The sequence below is a fragment of the Anser brachyrhynchus genome (assembly GCF_964034855.1).
Source record: "Anser brachyrhynchus genome assembly, chromosome: 1".
Taxonomy (NCBI): domain Eukaryota; kingdom Metazoa; phylum Chordata; class Aves; order Anseriformes; family Anatidae; genus Anser; species Anser brachyrhynchus.
Genome location: NC_137694.1, coordinates 114,635,681 through 114,654,345, shown reverse-complemented (window position 1 = coordinate 114,654,345; position 18,665 = coordinate 114,635,681). Strand labels below are relative to the sequence as shown.

The following is an 18,665-nucleotide window of genomic DNA, read 5'->3' as shown; positions in this document are numbered from 1 at the left end:
CACATAAAGTTTCAGGACTTCAACACAGACAAAAAGGGGACTCCAAGAAGTACGTCTAGATTTTACCACCCCAAAAAAAATCAAAAATTAGATGCAACATCCTCACTGTGATCTGCTGGACTGTGTTTTTGTAGAACAGGATTTGGACTACAAGCTGTCAGACCTGACCGCTCCAGCCAGCATGCCCCTAGGAGCATGGTGGCAACAAGGATTTTGGTGTGGTTTTCCAGGCTATTCCTAAAGTCAGCGGCTCCAAGGAACCTTGTTTCTTCGCAGCAGCCTAAGCCCTACAAAGGTGACAACCTGAACTGCCAAAAAGGAAAGCATGAGAAGTAACTATGAGGAAAACCGCATTCAGAAAACATGCTTAGCTCTTTCAGAGAAAAATATTGATATTATTGCCTTTTTAACAAAAGCCTCTAAAGCATGACTTTACTGAAAGCAAAAAGGCTGTTGAACGAATACTTGCATCAAGTGCAGGTGCACACAGAGTAGACACAATAAATAACCTGAAGAGTTGCGAAAGGACTTCATAATGCCAGGTCCTCTTAAGCTGCATCAGGGAACCCTAATTTGACACATTCCAGCTGGGAAAAGAAAAGAAAAAGGTAGCTGAGAAAAGGCAAATGCCCCTGGGAAGCCAGCCAGTTTCGTGCTTTGTAAGACACTCCCGGAAACAGAACCGCCCCGCGTGTTTTACCAAGCACACCTCCTGACCTGCTCTGGTACTTGGTGTACAGCTGTATATATTCAGAGTCAAAATCGCCCTACAAACAGCAAACCAGCCAGCAGCCAGGAAAGCGGGGCCGTTCTGGTTCTGCAGGGCAGCCCCGCACGGCTCGGTCCCGGCCAGCTCCAGCCAGATGCTGCTTTCGGCAGGTGGAGCACACGCGGTGCTCCTGCCCTGCTCCACCACGCCGGCTTTCCTCTGAACCACTTCTCCCTCTGGTTCTAGGATAGCTTTCCTTACTCCTCGGTTACAGAAGCAGACAGGTCCCATAGCCAGCTGTATCAAAAAGGATGGCGGGGGGGGGGGAACAACATACAAGCTCCTGCTTTCTGAGGAAGGTACACAAGATGCAGTTTGAGAAGGATAAAAACTGAGCGAGAAGAAAGCAGGGGTGTGCTCATCAGGGAAAATACGGCATGGCTTTGACAGAAGGTGAAATGCTGTTAGGGATGGGGGGACAGAAGGGAAGGAGCAGCAGTCTGGTTCTACCGTTGCCCAAACCTCATCAAATGTGTCCCTGCTCATTCCCCAGCAATTTATCTTACTGTAGCATTTCACCAATCCAACACACATCTTTGGCAAGCTCTGGGCAATTCCCTTTGCTTGGATAAATACGCACTACCTAATTTTCCCCCAAAACCTCTTTTAATCCATAAATAAGGATGCAGCGTTAACTTCCCACATACACATCTTTGCTTTCACCCTCCTGAGTCCATTTCAATCCTGACTTCCTACAGTGAATCTACATTAAGAAGGCAGTATTTTCTTTTTGATATTTTCACTTCGATACAGGATGTCAGCTATTCTTCTTATAAACCATACCTATCTGGCTTTGACTCATTACACTGATGAGCAAAAAATCAAAATCTGAAGTATAAGTACCTACTCAGTAATTATACTGTAATACTTGCTTACATCAAGCATCAGGTACAGAACAGAGTCCATTGAATGGGAATACAGGCTACGATGGTTTTTTTTTCAGGGACTTAAACGCCTGCTGTCAATGGACTTCATGGCTCCAGCTCTGAAAGCCCAGAAATTCAATTTTAAGACAGCCTTTTTGTACTTTAAATGGAATTTATATATGAGCTACAGGTCCGTCACATCACAGAAAATGGGGTTGGTCCTTCCCTAGCATGTAACACACTGCCCCTCAAGTCAGATACGTTAACTGTGGTGTATGGAGGCACTTGCTATTTCCTCTGTCTCCAGTCACAGCAAGGCTTCTGACACTTTAACTTTCTGGTTTATCAGAAATTTTGATAATTCAGCACATCTCTAAGCGTGTTTGACTGACCTGACATATCTCAAGGAATGGTGCAAGGAAATTCGGTATCAGTGAAGTAACCTTACTCCCTGCTAGGGATAAAATAACTCTCTGAATGAAAATAAATTACTTTGATTTAGAGACCAAGAATGTCACAAAAACTGGGTGAAGCTTATTACTTTTTGTTGGATAAAATCTATTACCTTAGGCTCAGGGGCAGCTTTTACTACAAAAAAATTTAACCCTGAAACTAAAAAAAAACTGTTTTGGAAGAGTAATCTCAGAGAAGACCTTGTGCTCAAGCCGGGTTGTCTGGCTGCTTGTGCTCAGCACTTACAGCTAGATTAGTATCCCCAGAAATCTTTGGAATGATGAAATCTGTAGTTGTGATTCTGGTGTTTAAGTTGTCCATCTGTAAGAAAATTTAAAAGTGACTGGTAGATAAGCTTGGAGGCTTTTGGTGGTAGTGTTTTTTGTTTAATTTAGAAATACTCTTAAATCCTACATAACTTTTTTAATTGTTTAAAAATAACTGAATATTACACTAAATTCAAATGGAAAGATAAATATATGTCATTTTCTGACAAATTAAGGGCTCTTGCCATGGAGGGGGGAACGGGAAGAGAACATACACATGCTTACTCTTAGAAGACCAGTGTCCTACGCAACCAGAAAATATATCTGAATGCCCTTCGCAAACACTTGCCTTTGAAACACCAAAGCCATCAAACATCACTATCTAAAGGAAACACACGCTATGTGCTGTTTCATGGGAAAGTGGAAATCAAATAAGTACCTGGTGAAATGCTTCGATACGGTGTTGCCCTTACAGCCAAGGAGTCTTTTGCTGTTCAGCTTCATTAAGGGCACAGTCTAGTTGCCTAAAGACAAAAGTCTGCTGTCTTTGGGGATGCCTTAGAGTAGCCTGTCTGGCATCTAGCTCCTGGTCCAGAAAGACATCGTCCCCCACAAAGGCTGCTAACCCTGCTAAGTGCTCTGGTATGAGATCTCTGCGTTGAACCCTGGCTGTCCAAGTTCAAATTAAATAGCACCCCATAGCAACCCAAATCAGCTTAAAAGCACAATTCCCAACACCCATTCTTGTGGAGCTGGCAGGAACTTTGCCGCCCACCTCACAGGGGGAGGCACGAGAAAGCACAATCGTCACGATATTCAAACACATGCAGGCAAAATGGGAGCGAACCCATGCAAAGCAGCAGGAAGCAGGCAAGGAAAAAAACCTCCATGGTTGAAATAACAAGCTCATGATCAACAATGGTAAAAACAGGAAGCAAATGCTGCGACTAGTCATCTTATAGTTGGATCTGAAAAAGACCCGCTTACTTTCTGATAGTGATGCTTCCGTTTGTTACTCTCAAAAGTTTATTACTGAAAGCACAGCAAGAAATTTAATTGCTTAAAAATAGCCAAGTCTAGCATAATGCTCCCTAGCCAGGAAACTGAGGATCATTCAGTCACTGTCACTATATTTTTTTCCTCATTTTTCTCCTATTATGGGGCTTGCTTTTAACATTACTCTCTATTTGTGTTGCGCTGTCAAATGATGGCACAGACCTCCTATCTCAAGCACTCTGCGTGCAGGCACAGATAACAGGCAGACAATATCTTGGCCACTTACAAATAAGCCAAAACTGAGCAGGCAAATGAGCAGAAATAGGGACAACAAAGAAACTAGGACCATATTTAACTGGACAGACAACAATCCAACTATCTTAAACAGCCTAATCACTGCCCAGTTCCTATGAGCACAAAAATAGGGAGCAGAAGGGTGAAAGAGGTCAGTGGCACTTGCAAAGCAGAGGTGGGTGTCAACACCTCAAAAGCATTTTGAAATCACAGACAGGCACGTAATACTGATTTAATTGAGCATGAGCAGTGGGGTGGCAGGTGTATTAGCAACATGCATGTGAAGGGAAGTGTTTCGGGCTGGAAATGAACATTTGCATTTGGTTTGGATCATCATCTCACTACCTTAACTTTTGGGTTTTAGGAGTTGTTCAGCAAAGAGCATCACGCCTGTGGACCAACTGCTAAGGTCAGGCATAAGCACTCAAAAATCCCCACATGCAACAGTTCACGCTGTCTCACTTTGGAAACCACTTTCCTCCTTTCTCCTATCAAAATTCAGCAGCAGCTATTAAAGCATAACATTGCGCACGTGCTCTTAAAACCTACTTCAAGCCGCTACAGAGAACTTCCAGTCCTTTTATACCTCCTTTCCTTTGCCAAAAGACAGCGAGAGCATCTCCAGGTGACAGCAAGAGCAGCAGGAACCGCCTCAACAGCAGAACAGAAAAATGCTTCCCATTTCCCAGCACTGCCAGCCCGGCACATTTTGGTCAGCAGGGAGATGCTGAGCTCTCCCATAAGGTTTTTTTTTTTCCTTAGATGTAACTGGACAAAACTTGTGCTGATATCAAACTAAAAAAGTTTAGCTCCCAGATGAGGTAAAATTTTCGAGCTTCCTAACACTTCTCCACTGAGATCATTAGAAAAGCAGCTGCAGTGATCTCAAGGCATTCGTAAGTTACTAATGCTACGTCAGTCATGTAAAGGCTCCTCCTGTTTTTCTTCATTCTAAAATATTTTCAAAAAAAAATAAAAATCCTTAATCCTAATTTTAGGGACTGCAGAGTCACAGCAGATACTCTTATTCTTATCAGAGCCTGCTCTCTAATTTTGGCTACGTTCTTCCCTAAAGAGTGCACCCAGGTCCACCACCACACACACGGACATCATAACTTTCGCCCTCTGCCACGCTCCAGCATTCACTAATGGGCATACGGGTACGAAACAGGCACAAGGGCGATACACAGGCAAGCACAAAGTCACCTCAGCCAGGCTGAGCAGTGGCAGCCCCTGCTGTTTGACGCACAAGCACAGAGTTCAGCCCCTGCTACTGCCCAGAAAGGCACCTTTACGCCGCAGCATCCCAGCCTGGGCTCCCAAGGTCTCGCCTAAACCAGACAGCACGTTCACCAACATCGACCATCACCATCGGTCATCTTTCTGGTACCATGAAAACGGCAGAAATTATTTTAAAGACCATCACAATTTTTTTTGACTTTTTTGTCTATTTTCCTCTAAAACACAATCTTCCCTGCCCAAACACATGCAAATCGGACAACTGAAAGGGATGTAACGTTGCTGGGCAGTTTATTGACCTTCTGAATCCAAAACTGTCCAGTCTGGGGGCAGAGGAGGCTCTCCCAGTTCACCAGAACCGAGATCCTTGCGAACGCTTTCCATTTAAACCTAGAGAAACCTCAAGTAATGCAGCACGGAGCTCATCAGGGGAAACTCTGGGGGAAGCCACCTTGCAGGTCAGGTCTGTGCCAGTGGGATCGTGCGGTCCCACAGCTCTTGGGGCTGGGGGTGCAGGCACCGTGACCGAGTGGGGAGCCCAGCCCCGTCCTGTCCGCACCGAAGCGCGGGAGGAATGAGGGGTCAGAGGCAGGTGTATTTGGGGCATTAACAACCAAATCGCCTTGCCTGGGCTGGGGTGGTGTCTGCCAGATTTAAACGCAGGATCTGCCCAGGGGGTCCTGGTGAAGGGAAGGGTCACCAACCCGGGGATCCCCACCAGCCCCCCGCACCCTACCTTGATGAAGAGGGAGATGTCGTGCTCCTGCTTCTCCTCCTCCTCCTCTTCCTCCTGCTCCAGCGCTGCCGCCGAGCCCATCTCGTCCTCCTCGTCCTCCGCCCGGCCCCGCACCCCGTTCAGCCTCAGCCCCGCCGCCTCCGCGCCGCCTCCCCCTGCCCCCGGGGCCTCACTCTCCGCTCCTGCCCCCGCCGCCCCCGGGGCCTCGGCTCCACTCCCAGCCTCCGGCCGGGGCTCGGCTCCGTCCTCGCCGTCCGGCCCCGCGCCCCCCGCCTCCCCGGGGCTCTCGGGAGCCGCCTCGATCCCGGCCGGAGCCTCCCCGGGGCTCGCCCCCGACGGAGCCTCCTCTGCGGCCGCCTCGGGGCTCGCCCCCGACGGGGCTTCCACCCGCTCCGCGTCCTCGGGCTCCGGCCCTAGCGGGGCCTCGTCCCTCTCCGCCTCTTCGGGGGCTGCCCCGCGGGGGGCTCCCCCCTGCACCTCCTCTCCCGGGTCTCTCCCCGCCGCCTCCTCGGGCTCCGCTCCCTCAGCCTCAGCCTCCAGCACCGCATCCTCGGGGGCCGGCCCCGACGGGGCCGCCGCTGCCGCCTCTTCGGGGCCCGTTCGCAGCGGGGCCGCCTCCTCCGCCGCCCCCTCGGCCAGCACCGAGCCCTCCGGTTCCCCCCCCGGCAGAGCAGCACCGTCCTGGACGGGCTCCGGCTCCTCTACCCCCGACGGCTGCTGCTGCCCCTCGCCGGGGCTCTCCTCCCGTCCCCCGGGGGAGCCGCCGTCGGGGGGCTCCGCGGCCTCGGCCGGCTCCTGTCCCGCCCCGCCGTCGGGGGGGACACCCGGGGGTCCGGCGGGGGGCTCCGCAGCCCCTTCGGGGGGCAGCTCCGGCTTCCCCGCCGCCGCTGCGCCTTCCTCGCCGCCCCCTGCCCGCGGGAGGTCGCTCCCCGACGGCTGCCCCGGGCTCTCAGCCATGTCACCGGGACCGGGACCGGGACCGGGACCGGGACGGTGCCACCGAGCCTGGGAGCAGCGCCGGGCACCGGGGGGGGCCGCGCCTGCGCTGCAGCCCCGGGGGCGGCCAGGGGGCGGCAGCCGCAGGTGTGTGCGCTCCTCCCCCGGCTTTCAGCCCTGCCCGCCCCGCCGAAACGCTCCCCGGCCGGGGGGGGACACAGGGAAGCGGTGCTGGCCGCCGCCCCAAAGCCGCCCCGACCCCATCCCGGGCATGGAGCAGGCAGCTGGGGGGGCCACAAGGAGGTTTGGGGCAGGGTCATCCCGCAGGAAGCCCCCCCCCCCGGTGACAGGCAGCTTGTCGCCCTCGTGGGGTGGCTTTGCATCAAGAGGACAATCAGCAGGTTCGGGTGGAAGGGTAAGATTCAGCACGGGTTTGCTGGCAGGCAAGGAGAAGTGGTTTTGTAGAAGGTGCAGCAGGCTCCGGTCGGGCTTCCCTCCGAAGGGCGGCTAGTGGCGCTGGTTTATGGTGCTCGGTGAGCTGAAAACATCCCTCCTTTTCTGCTGGTAGAGAAAACAGTGGATGGGAAAGTAGGCTGACAAGAATGAGGTAGCATCTTTAAAAAACACGCTTCTATGTACGTGTATCTGAAACCACCGTGTGGAAAGAGTGGGGCCGAAGGCAGGATTTTGTAGTCGGCAGACAGAAGACGCAGCCGACAGGAGATGGGCAACACTGTAAAATAAATACTTCAGTCAGAGGAATGCTTGCTCTGATAAAAATAAACAAACAGGTAAATAAATAAATACTCCTGCAACTGTTTTACATAGAAGTTACGCCCGCCCAGAGGCAATTTCCCAGCAAGACAAAGGAACGGGGAGATACAGACTGACTTGCTGGGCAGCCGCGATCAGAAGGGATGCTTCTTGAAGGTTTGGGCATTTCGGAATGAAAGCTTAGCCTTTGGCAATGGGGGTCTTGCAGCTGGACCCATAACAAGGCAATTATTTCACTTCTCTTGTGGGTTCTGACATCAGTAGACTGACACATCTCAGTCGTCTCTATTCCTACCCAGATAATCCTGGTTTACTCATCCCAACCCATGCTGAAGGGTTCCTAACACTTGGCCCAAAGGCTGGCCACATCCCCCATGTGCAATATTTTACAAAGTTTTCAGAGGTGAGACAAGACACAAGCATTGGCATCCTTCATCCAAAGGTGGATGGGACAGCGGCAGGAAGGATGAAGGCTCACCTCTGATGAGGGTTTCATGGTGGAAAAGAACAGCAAAGCAACATCTGTGACGTAAAAGTGGTGGGAATTTTGCAGGAGACATGACTGAGGGTTACAGATGTAACTACCGAAGCCAGCTGCCTGTTTCATAGAATCATGTAATGGTTTGGGTTGGAAGGGACCTCAAAGACCACCTGGTTCTACCCCCTGCCATGGGCAGAGACACCTCCCACCAGACCAGGCTGCCCAAAGCCCCATCCAGCCTGGCCTTGAGCACCTCCAGGGATGGGGCATCCACAGCTTCTCTGGGCAGCCTGTGCCAGTGCCTCACCACCCTCATGGTAAAGCTTGTCTCACAGTTAATCTGAACACTCATCCTCATCATTTGTCTGAACACTGCTCGTGTTTGCACCACCTGAGACGCTGGCTCCTGCTCCCAGGCCCCACGAGCTTGGGTTTGTTCAGCTCTGGTGGCTGACATGCCCCGATGGTTGGGCTCCCTCCTCAGCACGGCTTCTGCTGGCTCGCTGGGCTGCCTGCTCTGTGCGTCCTCTTTTTGGCTGTGCCTGGATCTGCATCACTCCTCTAAATCCCTCTGTTGGTCTCAGTTTCAGTTTTCGTTAAGGTATGAGCTTGACATGGGACTTGCATCGTCATGCTGTTTGATGGAGCTACATGAGCAATGAGTGTCTCTCCCCAGTACTCAGTCCCTGGAGAACACCAGTTCTCTGTTTTTGTCTGTCACCTGCTCTGTGGCTCTTATTACAAAACAAAGTGAGGATTTCAATGCCAGTGAAAAAAATCTTTCAGTGATAATTACTGGCTCAGGAGTTGCTTACTGCCGCCTGCTCTGCTTATGCCATGACATCCATATAGCCAGCAAGAGAGACAAAATAGGAAGAGTCGGGGGACAGGGTAAAGAAGGACAAGGTGGGCATAGATCAGAGAAGAGGCAGCCAGGTGACACTTCTGGAAATGTGCCATGAAAATTAGCTCTGTCCCAGCAAAGCCCTGGAGCTTCAGATCTCTGTTGTCCTGTGCTCTATGCATCCAACACTTCCCCTCTCAATTACCCAACGATTACTTAACAATTAATCTCCCCTGCTTCACACTCCTTTACGCTGTCTTCAAGCTCTTTATGTCCCATCTGTTTCTAAAATAGGCCCCCAGCTAATAAATATTATTTTCTCAGTTCAGCTCCAGCAAGGATTACTGCACACCTTCTTCGCTTAAAAGCCGGCTGCAGGTAATTAAATATCGCATATGTCAGACATTAGTGAACAGCACGAAGATCCCTTTACAGTCTGTTGGTGAACACGCTGTACCCCTGGGGGTTATCAATTAGGCTGTACTTGCTTGGATTATTGTCACTTCCTCTGCTTCCCTGACTGTGCAGTGAGTTGCGGATCCAGGTTACCGTTTTGCAGCCTGAGGTAAGGGAAAAAAAAAATGCCTTTTGCATTACAAGGGAGCTGCCAAACACACAACAGCCAAATATTTAATGGTTCACTGTAACACAATGAGCAGAGAACTGGGGTAATGGAGCCAGCAAGGCATTTTTGCCTCCCTGTGCAGGCTGCTGCCTCACACAGCAGCCTGCTCTGCCTGTTTTCACTGCTGGCTCTGGCTGGGGTTGTGCTGTTTCGCCAGGTGGGCTCATCTGCTCGTCCACACGTACCACGTTTCACAAGGGAAGACGTGCATCCCCAGGGCAAAACCTGTCTGCACACACTTTGGATTTTGCTCGTTTCTGCCAGATGCTGAGTAACTAATGTTGCACTGAACTCGGTGGGAAATACAGGTGAGTCCGGAAATGGAGTGGTATTTTCCAATGGTATTGGAAGACGATGATTTTTAGCACCTTCAAAATCCATTTTTGTCTCTCTGTTCTTTCTGTCACTGGTTCCTTAAACCTCTGTCAAAAAGGGGTCTTTTTGCTGCTTTGTGCTTGGCGGGCTGCTCCATCTGCCCCAGCAAAATTCAGAGCAGGAGACACCTCTCTGGAAATGGCAGCGGCGTGGTGCGTGCCGGGGGGATGCCATCTGCATGCTCTGAGCTCCCCCGCACTAAGCTGCTTAGGGGCGATCGGCTTCCTCCCCAGCTGCTTACCCGCAGCCTGCTGGGGAAGGAGCTGGGTAGGGATACGTGCAGGGGGGACAGCCTACATGCAGGGGCAGAGGCAGCGTGCTGCTAGTGTTGCAACAAACCAAGCAGCAAGGCCAGCTCAACCCTCACCTTGTTGCTGACAGCACGTCTTGAGCAAACTCAGGACCTGCTCTCGTTTTGTTGCTACTCAGGGCCTCTGCCCATGTTTTTGACTCTGTTTGGGAAACCCCAGGCAAGCTTATTTCACTGAACTCCTTCTCCCTCATCACTTCCAAATGCCTTTCAGCCATGGCCATGCCCTGCCTCATGTGCCGTTACTTAGGACATGCACACACCACTATTTAAAGGACCATCACGATTTGCAGGTGATTCAATAGGATTAGAGAAATGTTTAAAGCTAAGAGTCTTTGTGAGGATCTGGGTCTTATTGAGTAACTGTGATTTCATTATTGTCACCCTCATCGTTCCTCCTTCTGTTTTCTGGCGCACTGATTGTGGCACTGGATTTGGGGCGTGAGTTTTCCAAAGCGATGAACTGTCCCAGCTTCAGCTGAATCTCTTCTCCTGAAGGCATCTGAAAAGTAGTCCTTAAAATATAAGTTATTTGGAGAAGAAAATATGCCCTTACTTCTTTTGCAAAGCACCCAGGATGTATTACTGCCCCAAACTCAATGAACTACATGTGGTGTTCCTAAGGTTTCTGTTATAAATGCTACTTTTCTCACACTGTCCTGCTTTATGAAATTGCATAGGAAGCCCTAATCAGATCCATCAGAACATTTAACTCAAAGCTTCTTCTAGGGTCCTTCTTCAATATTAATAATGTATCTAGAATTTCTTGACCTTTCTATTATTTTAATTCCTATTACATTAACCTGTTATTTATTCTATATTAGTTCCCTATTTTATTATGACTGAAGTGTCTTGGAATAATTTCTTAAAATGTAATCCCTAATCACGATTCATTTGATCTTTTTATACTCTAACTTGTGTTTTAAATTTCAGTTAACCTTTTATAGCTCTTAAAAGCTTTTTTCCCATGTAAAATAGGATCACATTCTGTACAATTTCCACTTGCATTTGGCCTTTAATAGGTTCCTTCTTTGCAAATCTGAGATAATTTTTTAAATAATAATAGGTTTTAGAGTATTTATAGATTTGGGAATAAAACAGAATATTACAAAATACCGAGCTGATATAAAAGCAAGTTACATGTGCAATTGAGAGATACATTTATCATGACCAGTGAACGGTAATTGCACATTGACTGTTATACTTACTGGTAAATTACTCATTAGAAAATCACATCTCGTCTATATGTAGCTCTCTATAAATTAATGTATAACTTTCACTTCAGCAGAATTTTCAGAAATATTTTTATACACTGTGATAGCCTTGAAAATAATTTTTCATATAATCAATATTCTATGCTTTTGTAACCTTGTAGTGAGAAGAACAGGTGATCTCCAGAAGTCCTATTTTTCTTTTGCTACATTCCAAAGTAGAATTCCCATGACATCTATGCAGCTGACTTTTTTTTTTTTTTTTAAGGAATGTTTAGTGAAGCTGGTTTGGGCACTTAATCCTTTAAAAGTGATAACAAAGGGTAGAAAACAGTAGAAAAAGACATGCACAATCTGCCCTGGGACAGAATTACACACAGTTTGCCCTGTATGAGTCCTAGTCTATTTTTCACTAATATCCATTTTATTTGCATGCAGGTTTTGCCACAATCATTCTCTTTTTTCTTTTTTTCTTTTTTTTTCTGTTCTTCTTCTTTTTCTCTTTCTTTTTCTTTCTTTCTTTTCCTTCCTTTTCCTTCCTTTTCCTTCCTTTTCCTTCCTTTTCCTTTTCCTTTTCCTTTTCCTTTTCCTTTTCCTTTTCCTTTTCCTTTTCCTTTTCCTTTTCCTTTTCCTTTTCCTTTTCCTTTTCCTTTTCCTTTTCCTTTTCCTTTTCCTTTTCCTTTTCCTTTTCCTTTTCCTTTTCCTTTCTTTTCCTTTTCTTTTTCTTTTTCTTTAATTTTCCTTTATTTTTTTATTTTTCCCAAATTAGGAACTGAACAACTTCTGTTGTTATTGTATTATATTTATTGTTCCTTTTCAGAAGTGCTTCCCCACAAAACCCATTTGTTCTACAGCACTTGTAAATGGGCTCTGCAGTAAATCAGTAACCAGGCTTCTTATTACTGATTGCTCCTGAAATAAATGGCTCATTTACCTCTACGGTGTATTACTCTTTTCTACCTAATTTAGGAGTTGACTTACCGGAGCACAGTTTAAAAATCAGTAAGAGGTACAGGGTAACCTGCTGTGATAGTATAATGAAGAGCACACCATTGTTGGATCTGGGCTGTACCCAAAGGTGGCAGTGACCTTGGGAGTCCAGCTGTGCCAGGTACAGTGCAAATACAGGCACCTCACTGTCTCACTGAGGAAGGGTGGCAGGAAGGGAGCATAACGAACCAGGGGAGAAGAGGGAGATTTGTGTGAAAGAGAAGAGATTGTGCAGATAGATAGTCATTTAACAAAGCCACTGATCTGAATCAGTTGCACGTGATTTGTACATTACCTACTGCTTCAAAGACTCCCTAACAAGCCTTACCTTCTGCACCTCAGATTTGTTCTTAGCCTCCCCCTAACATCAAGGTAAAGAAGCCTTAGGTTCACTGCATTTATTTTATTTAATGACACTTTATTTGTATGTTTCTTCTCTGCCCTGGGACAATTCCTACTCTTCCAAACACTAGTGGTTCTGAAAAACACTCCAGCTAATTCTGCTTTTCCTTCAGGCAGAAGGAAAATAAAAACATTAAAATAACATTACACAATGTTCTATAAAAAACATTACACAATAGGGGACAGGGAGGCTATGGCCCTGATTTCTTATTCTCACTACTGTGGTTTCAGCATCGTCAGTCTGCATAAGTTAAAGAAGAAAAAATAAAAATGGATGGTGTGTTGTTACCTTGTTTGGTGCTTAAAAGGTACTGGTGAATGCAGTGAACTAAACTGCTATCAGAAATAACTCCTTAGGTTGTGCTGTTAAAGACGTTTTGCTATGAGAGCCACAGTCATGAGACATTTTCAGTCAATGCAACTAGAAGTAGCTAATGGACATGGCTGTTGTGATACAGGCCACAGCAATTCCTTTTACGCTGTTTGTTGGCTACCAAGACCAAAAACCATGCAGACAAGCGACCTAAACAAATTGTTCTCAGTCAACAAAGGATCAAGCCCATGGCAGTGGTGTTACGAGATGCATACTTGCAGCGGTGAGGCCTGTGGAAGGATATCCAGCTGGAGTACGCACGCTCAGGACACCAGGTTTGTGGGGCTGGGGTGGCTGTGGGTGCCTGGGAGCTGAGCTGCAGGCACCCAGCAGGCAAGGAAGGTGGGCAGCAGGCTGCAGGGTAGCGGCAGGAGCTTTGCAAGCAGCATTGATATTGTCCAGACCCTCATGGGCTGCTGATGCTCTGGAAAAGGGGATCCCTGGGGTTGCCTGGAGCAAGTCAAAGGAAGGAAAGGGAGCATGCTGAGGAGCACCATGGACCAGGCGTGAAACCCCTTTCGGCAACCCCAAAAGGAGCTCTACATCCTGAGAGATTTGCAGGACTGGATCTGCTTAGCTGAGCAAGAAGAATAGTGAGGAGGGGCTCCAATATAAAACACCAAGTACTGGGAGAGGTTTTTATTACAGCAAAGAAAAACATAGTAAGAACAAGTGGTTATGAGGGAGAAAAAGGCAAGTTTAAGCTAGAAATTAAACATACCTCCAATAGCATTTAACATCAGAACAAATTGTTATACAAGGGAACTTTCTTTATATCTACTTTCTCCTTGGAGCATATGGTTTCCTCAAGCTGAACTTAAAGCAAAAAGAGTGAGGTTTTATATGCTTTACATGTTCACTTTAAGATAACTGGCTTGCTTTAATCAGGCTCAGATCTCGCTCTGTCTGTGGGAGGCTGTTTTAAGGGGAACATGTCTATATATAAGAAAGTAACTGAGAGGGGCTGCTCAGCAGATAATGAGCACTTGAAAGATGTAAATTTAAGACTTCACTGAGGTGGAGTTTAGCAAAACCTCCTAAAGAACATGGGCTCCAAGAGGGCTGCAGGAAATGCAGGAGGTAAAGCTCATGGGGAAGTTTGTGAAGGAGCTGCCAATGAGTGAAAGATCCTCCTAGTTGTGGGGAGGAAACTGAGACGGGCATTTCCCTTCTGACAAATGAACTGGATTTGGAGCAAATGCACTGAAAAGTGACTGGCACAGGTAAGGTATGAGAGACTGAGAACCCCTTCCTCTGTCCTTGTTGATAAAGAAGACTCCCACAATTTAGTGTTGTTGGATCAGTTGAGCTTTTATGAAGCTTGTATGATCTAAAAAGAGAAAATTAGTAAATATCTAAAATACCATACACTGGTGTGTCTTGCTCAACTGTGGGGAAAGTATGAATATTATTCAGGTTCTTTTGACTGTGATTTAGATTCAAACAGGATGATTGGGTTGATTTGAGCTTTGAAGTCTCTAGACACACTGGATATTTATTATTGTAAATCTAGGTGGTTATTTGGACAAGGTTTAAGAAGTCAAGATTTTCAAAAACAAACATGAGCAAATAACTGGTAGTACAAGTTTTTTAACATCAATGTAAGCATGTAATTGAGGATATGTGCTTTTACTTTCAGGATACTTGCAGGATATGGGAGTAATTAAAAAACATTTTAATGAAAATGAAACTGTGTTATTGATAGCCAAAATTAATGTTGAATAAATATACATATATTAGGCATGCATACCATTTTAAAAGTCTACAGCCAATGAATGATTGCAGTATCATGTTCTGAATAGGCTTCTATCCAGGAAGAATAAATCTAAGTCTTCTGAACTACCGTCAGTGACACCAATACCATGTGTTTAAACTGCCAACTACATCTGTCTATATGCAGCTGCTATATAGGTGCACTGAAAATCTATTCCGAGGAATATTAAACAAGCCAGTGGTTTGCATTAGTGTTCAGGAAGTAAAGTCACCCACAAGCTGCATGTTCAGTCCTTCTCTGAACATTTTCCATGTAGTTATAATGAAGTTCTGTGTAGGGGTTTTTCTATTCTATTCTATTCTATTCTATTCTGTTCTATTCTATTCTATTCTGTTCTATTCTATTCTATTCTATTCTATTCTGTTCTATTCTATTCTATTCTGTTCTGTTCTATTCTATTCTGTTCTATTCTATTCTATTCTATTCTGTTCTATTCTATTCTATTCTATTCTATTTTTTTTCCATGCTGGTTAGATAACTTCTGTTCACTTGAGAAGTGAGGATTTCAGTATGCAGATACGTGTAACAAAAATAGCCCTTTTGAGATGCTTTGGGCCTCTCTTTCTACCACTAGATGGTAGTGTATGTTGTTTAAAACACCTGAACAGCACTGTTCAAGTGTATATTTAGTGATTTGTTCCAGGAACTTTTTTTTTTTTTCCTGTGTGTGAAGAAATCTCTACCATTAATCACTGTCACTCACATTAAATATGTGCTCCATTCTCAGTATTGAGCATTGTGGTTAAGATCTCATTTCTCTTGGCTTACCAGCTCTTTTAGTCAAAAGCATATATTGCATTCTCTTCACACATAACAGAAAGAGGGGAGGAATCCGTCATTAAACATTAAGATTAGGAAGATTCAGGTTTAATTTTTCTTCTGAAGTCCACAACTGAATTAATGCCAGGGCGGTGGTGGTGGTCACTTCATATTTGTGTTTGCTGTATTTCTAGAATGCCAGCAATGCTTGCTTTCTCTGAATTGTCTGCCTGAACTTTTCAGCTCTTTGGGCAGATAGGTCCTCAGACTGCAGCGCTTGGAACAATGTGATAGTGATCTCGGTTGAGCTTCAGGTGTTCTTATGATACAAATATAATTAATGACTTATTTTCATCCACAAATTGACACCTGGTTGCAATTACCAGCTGGGGGTGGCTTATGCCATTAGACCAGTAGTGGCCAGATTATTATTTTTGAATGGCTTTCATAACAGTAACATGGCAGACTACAATCACGGGAATTTGTTGCTGGCAGGTTTTGCTTCTCATGTGAGAGCTTTTAAATACTCGTAACAGAAGATTTTTGTTCGGGTTCCTCAGGTGAGGTTTCTGTAGAGGGCTAGGACTCTTGAAACAGAGAGTACAGATACTTGCTCCTTTGAGAAGCTATCACCACTCACATCAGGAAGCAAATCTGAGAGCATAGAATAAGATTTAAAATATTAGCTTATCTAGAGATTGAAATGTTAGCTCTAAAAAGTTTCAGCAAGTTCATATACCTGACCTTTTTTATAAGATACCATTTGTTTGAATTTTTGTGAAAAATGGTGTGAAAATATACAGACCTACATCACTTAGAGCAATCAGTCACAAAAATACGCTGTATGTAAGATGTGTCTCTCTCTGAGAAAGGCTTGAATGGATTACAACAGACAGATTATAATGTCTGAAAAAAATTGTAGGAGGGAAGGAGAAGGCAAATGATTATCTCTTTGCCTGGCATTTTTTGCCTTGTTGTATCCTGCAAGATCTCATTAAAATTGACTGAGACCAGTATTTCATCATTTTAAAGTCTTTGATCTGTTGGGAAAAAAAAAGGTCAGCAATGCTAACTAAAGATAACAGTGGTTATCTCAAGTAGTGAGGTTGTTGTCTCTGCTGTAAACTTTGCACAATGCAAATCAGTAGGTAGCACGTAATTTTCAACCCTCAAAATTGTTTCTTCGGATGTTCTTTACACCACCAAAATATTGCTGTATTTTGGAAGAAAAGATCAGTAAAAGTATGTTACTTTGAACATCATTAAAAATATTTGCCATACCATATTTTAAATCATTTATTAATGTTGCTCAACAAGTGACCCATTGTAGCCTGCATTAATATGTTTATAGCCTGGTTACAAAATCCAGTCCTGTGTGTGGCACAGTAAATTTTTTTACAAGTGCACGCTAACATATGTTATGTATAAAAATATAGTTAAAATTGCAATCTAGAATACTAGACATTCTGAATTGAAACTTTTTTTTTCTGAGCCTCTGGATAGATGACACCTGATGACAAGATCACTATGTGTGATGACACTGCTTTCTAAGTCCTGGGAGTTTGAGCTGTAATGTAAATGACAGTTGCCTCCTCACTCATGTCTATGAGAAGTTTCTTGGAAATTGAAAATGAGAATAGGATTAGCCCCTCAGCTTGCTAAAAGTGGTGTTCTTGTGGTAGCCCTCTTTTGGTCTTAGTGAGAAAACAGCTTTTGGAGGGATTGCACTTTCCACTTTCAGACCTGCTTTCTTACACACCCCCATGGAAGTCAAATATTGGGTTAATATTTTGCCTGCTATCATCCAACAGCTTTTCACTCCTTACTACCTTTAACTATTCTGCACTACACTTCTACTAGGATAGGATGTTTGAGGTCGATATGTGAGTATCACGGTAACTTTCTAAAAAGAAAGAAAAAACTGTCATCTGAAGTTCACTTTTAGGTCTTATACATGTATATAGCAACATATTTTGGGGTATGTAAGAAAAGTGTTTGTCTAGGTCAGTTACGTTGGACTAAGCAGCTCAGCACATCAGGTAAGCTTTTGGCATCTGCAGTGTCTGACACGAGCAGCTCCTTGAGCTTAGCTAAGAAAGGTGCAGCTGTCCCTTACAGACTTTTGTCACTAGGAAAAAAAGAAAGGCTTTAAGAATACGCCTCCTTCAGGTCCAAGGTAAGGAGGAAACGACACGACACCACACAACTCTCCCAATAGCGCTACAAGTGTTTTTTTTTTCCCCCTCGGCTCTGGAACACAATGAAACCCTTTGCAGGACATCAAGCGCTGGCCAGGTAGCTCTGGGGACAAGCAAGAGAAACACGAGGCACTCGGTGGTGGCTGACCGACACCCCTTTTTATTCACATTCAACGCCCCTCAGGGCGGCGCTGCCCTCACTCAAGATGGCGGCGAGCAGCGCCGCGCTCCCGCGGGCCACCTGTTGTGGCGGCGCCCGGCGCCTATAGGCTTGCGCGCGGGGGGGGCAGGAAGGCGACGGTTAAACGGCCGCGGGGGGGGACCAACGGCCGCCGCCTCAGCCGGGCTCCGCCCCGCGGGGGCTCCGCTCACCGCCGGCCATGGAGAGCGGCGGCGGCGGGAGGGGCCCGGCGGAGCCGTCGCCCCGGGAAGAAGACGAAGAGGAGGAGGAGGAAGAGGAGGCGCTGCCGGCCGAGGCGGCCTGGAGCTTGGTGGACGGCGCGATGGAGGCGGAGGCGCTGGCGGACCTGCCCACCGCCACCATCGCCTGCAACCTCGACCCGCGCGTCTTCCAGGAGGGGCCGTGCCGGGTGAGGGCCGCGCCGCCGCCGCCTCGGGGCGGGGGGGGGGGGGAGCGGGGAGGGAGGGTTCGTGAAGGCAGCCCGAGGCGCCTGGTGGGGCGACAGGCAGCCTCTGAGGCGTGGGGCTGCCCTGCGAGCAGGCAAAGGGAGCTGCTGGGCATCGCGAGTGGGTCTGCAGCGCCCGGCTTTGTTTAAAAAGCCAGCAGAGAGGGCTGCACGCCGCTCTGCCAGAGCAGGGCAGGGTAACAGCAGGTGTCAGAAGGCTGTTGTAAGCTGCCTGACAGATCCAGGTCTAATAAATAGATATAAACGCTTCAGGATTGCTTCTCACCTCGTCCGTGGCTTTCCTGATGGAAGTTGGATTCAAGTCGAGCTTACCTCCTCTTACCTGTCACACCACTGACCAGAATTAA

General features: G+C 46.6%; 2 protein-coding genes across 2 annotated transcripts in view; one reads left to right on the top strand and one right to left on the bottom strand.

Annotated features, from left to right (window-relative positions):
* Nucleotides 1–6,711, bottom strand: part of CLIC6 (chloride intracellular channel 6) — a 28,724-nt gene extending 22,013 nt beyond the window's left edge. The window contains exon 1 of the mRNA XM_080562416.1: nucleotides 5,620–6,711. Coding sequence (XP_080418542.1) covers nucleotides 5,620–6,576 — 957 coding nt within the window. The 5' untranslated portion in view covers nucleotides 6,577–6,711. The remainder of the gene's footprint in view (nucleotides 1–5,619) is intronic.
* Nucleotides 6,712–16,756: 10,045 nt separating this feature from the next.
* Nucleotides 16,757–18,665, top strand: part of RCAN1 (regulator of calcineurin 1) — a 42,317-nt gene continuing 40,408 nt past the window's right edge. The window contains exon 1 of the mRNA XM_080562481.1: nucleotides 16,757–18,261. Coding sequence (XP_080418607.1) covers nucleotides 18,052–18,261 — 210 coding nt within the window. The 5' untranslated portion in view covers nucleotides 16,757–18,051. The remainder of the gene's footprint in view (nucleotides 18,262–18,665) is intronic.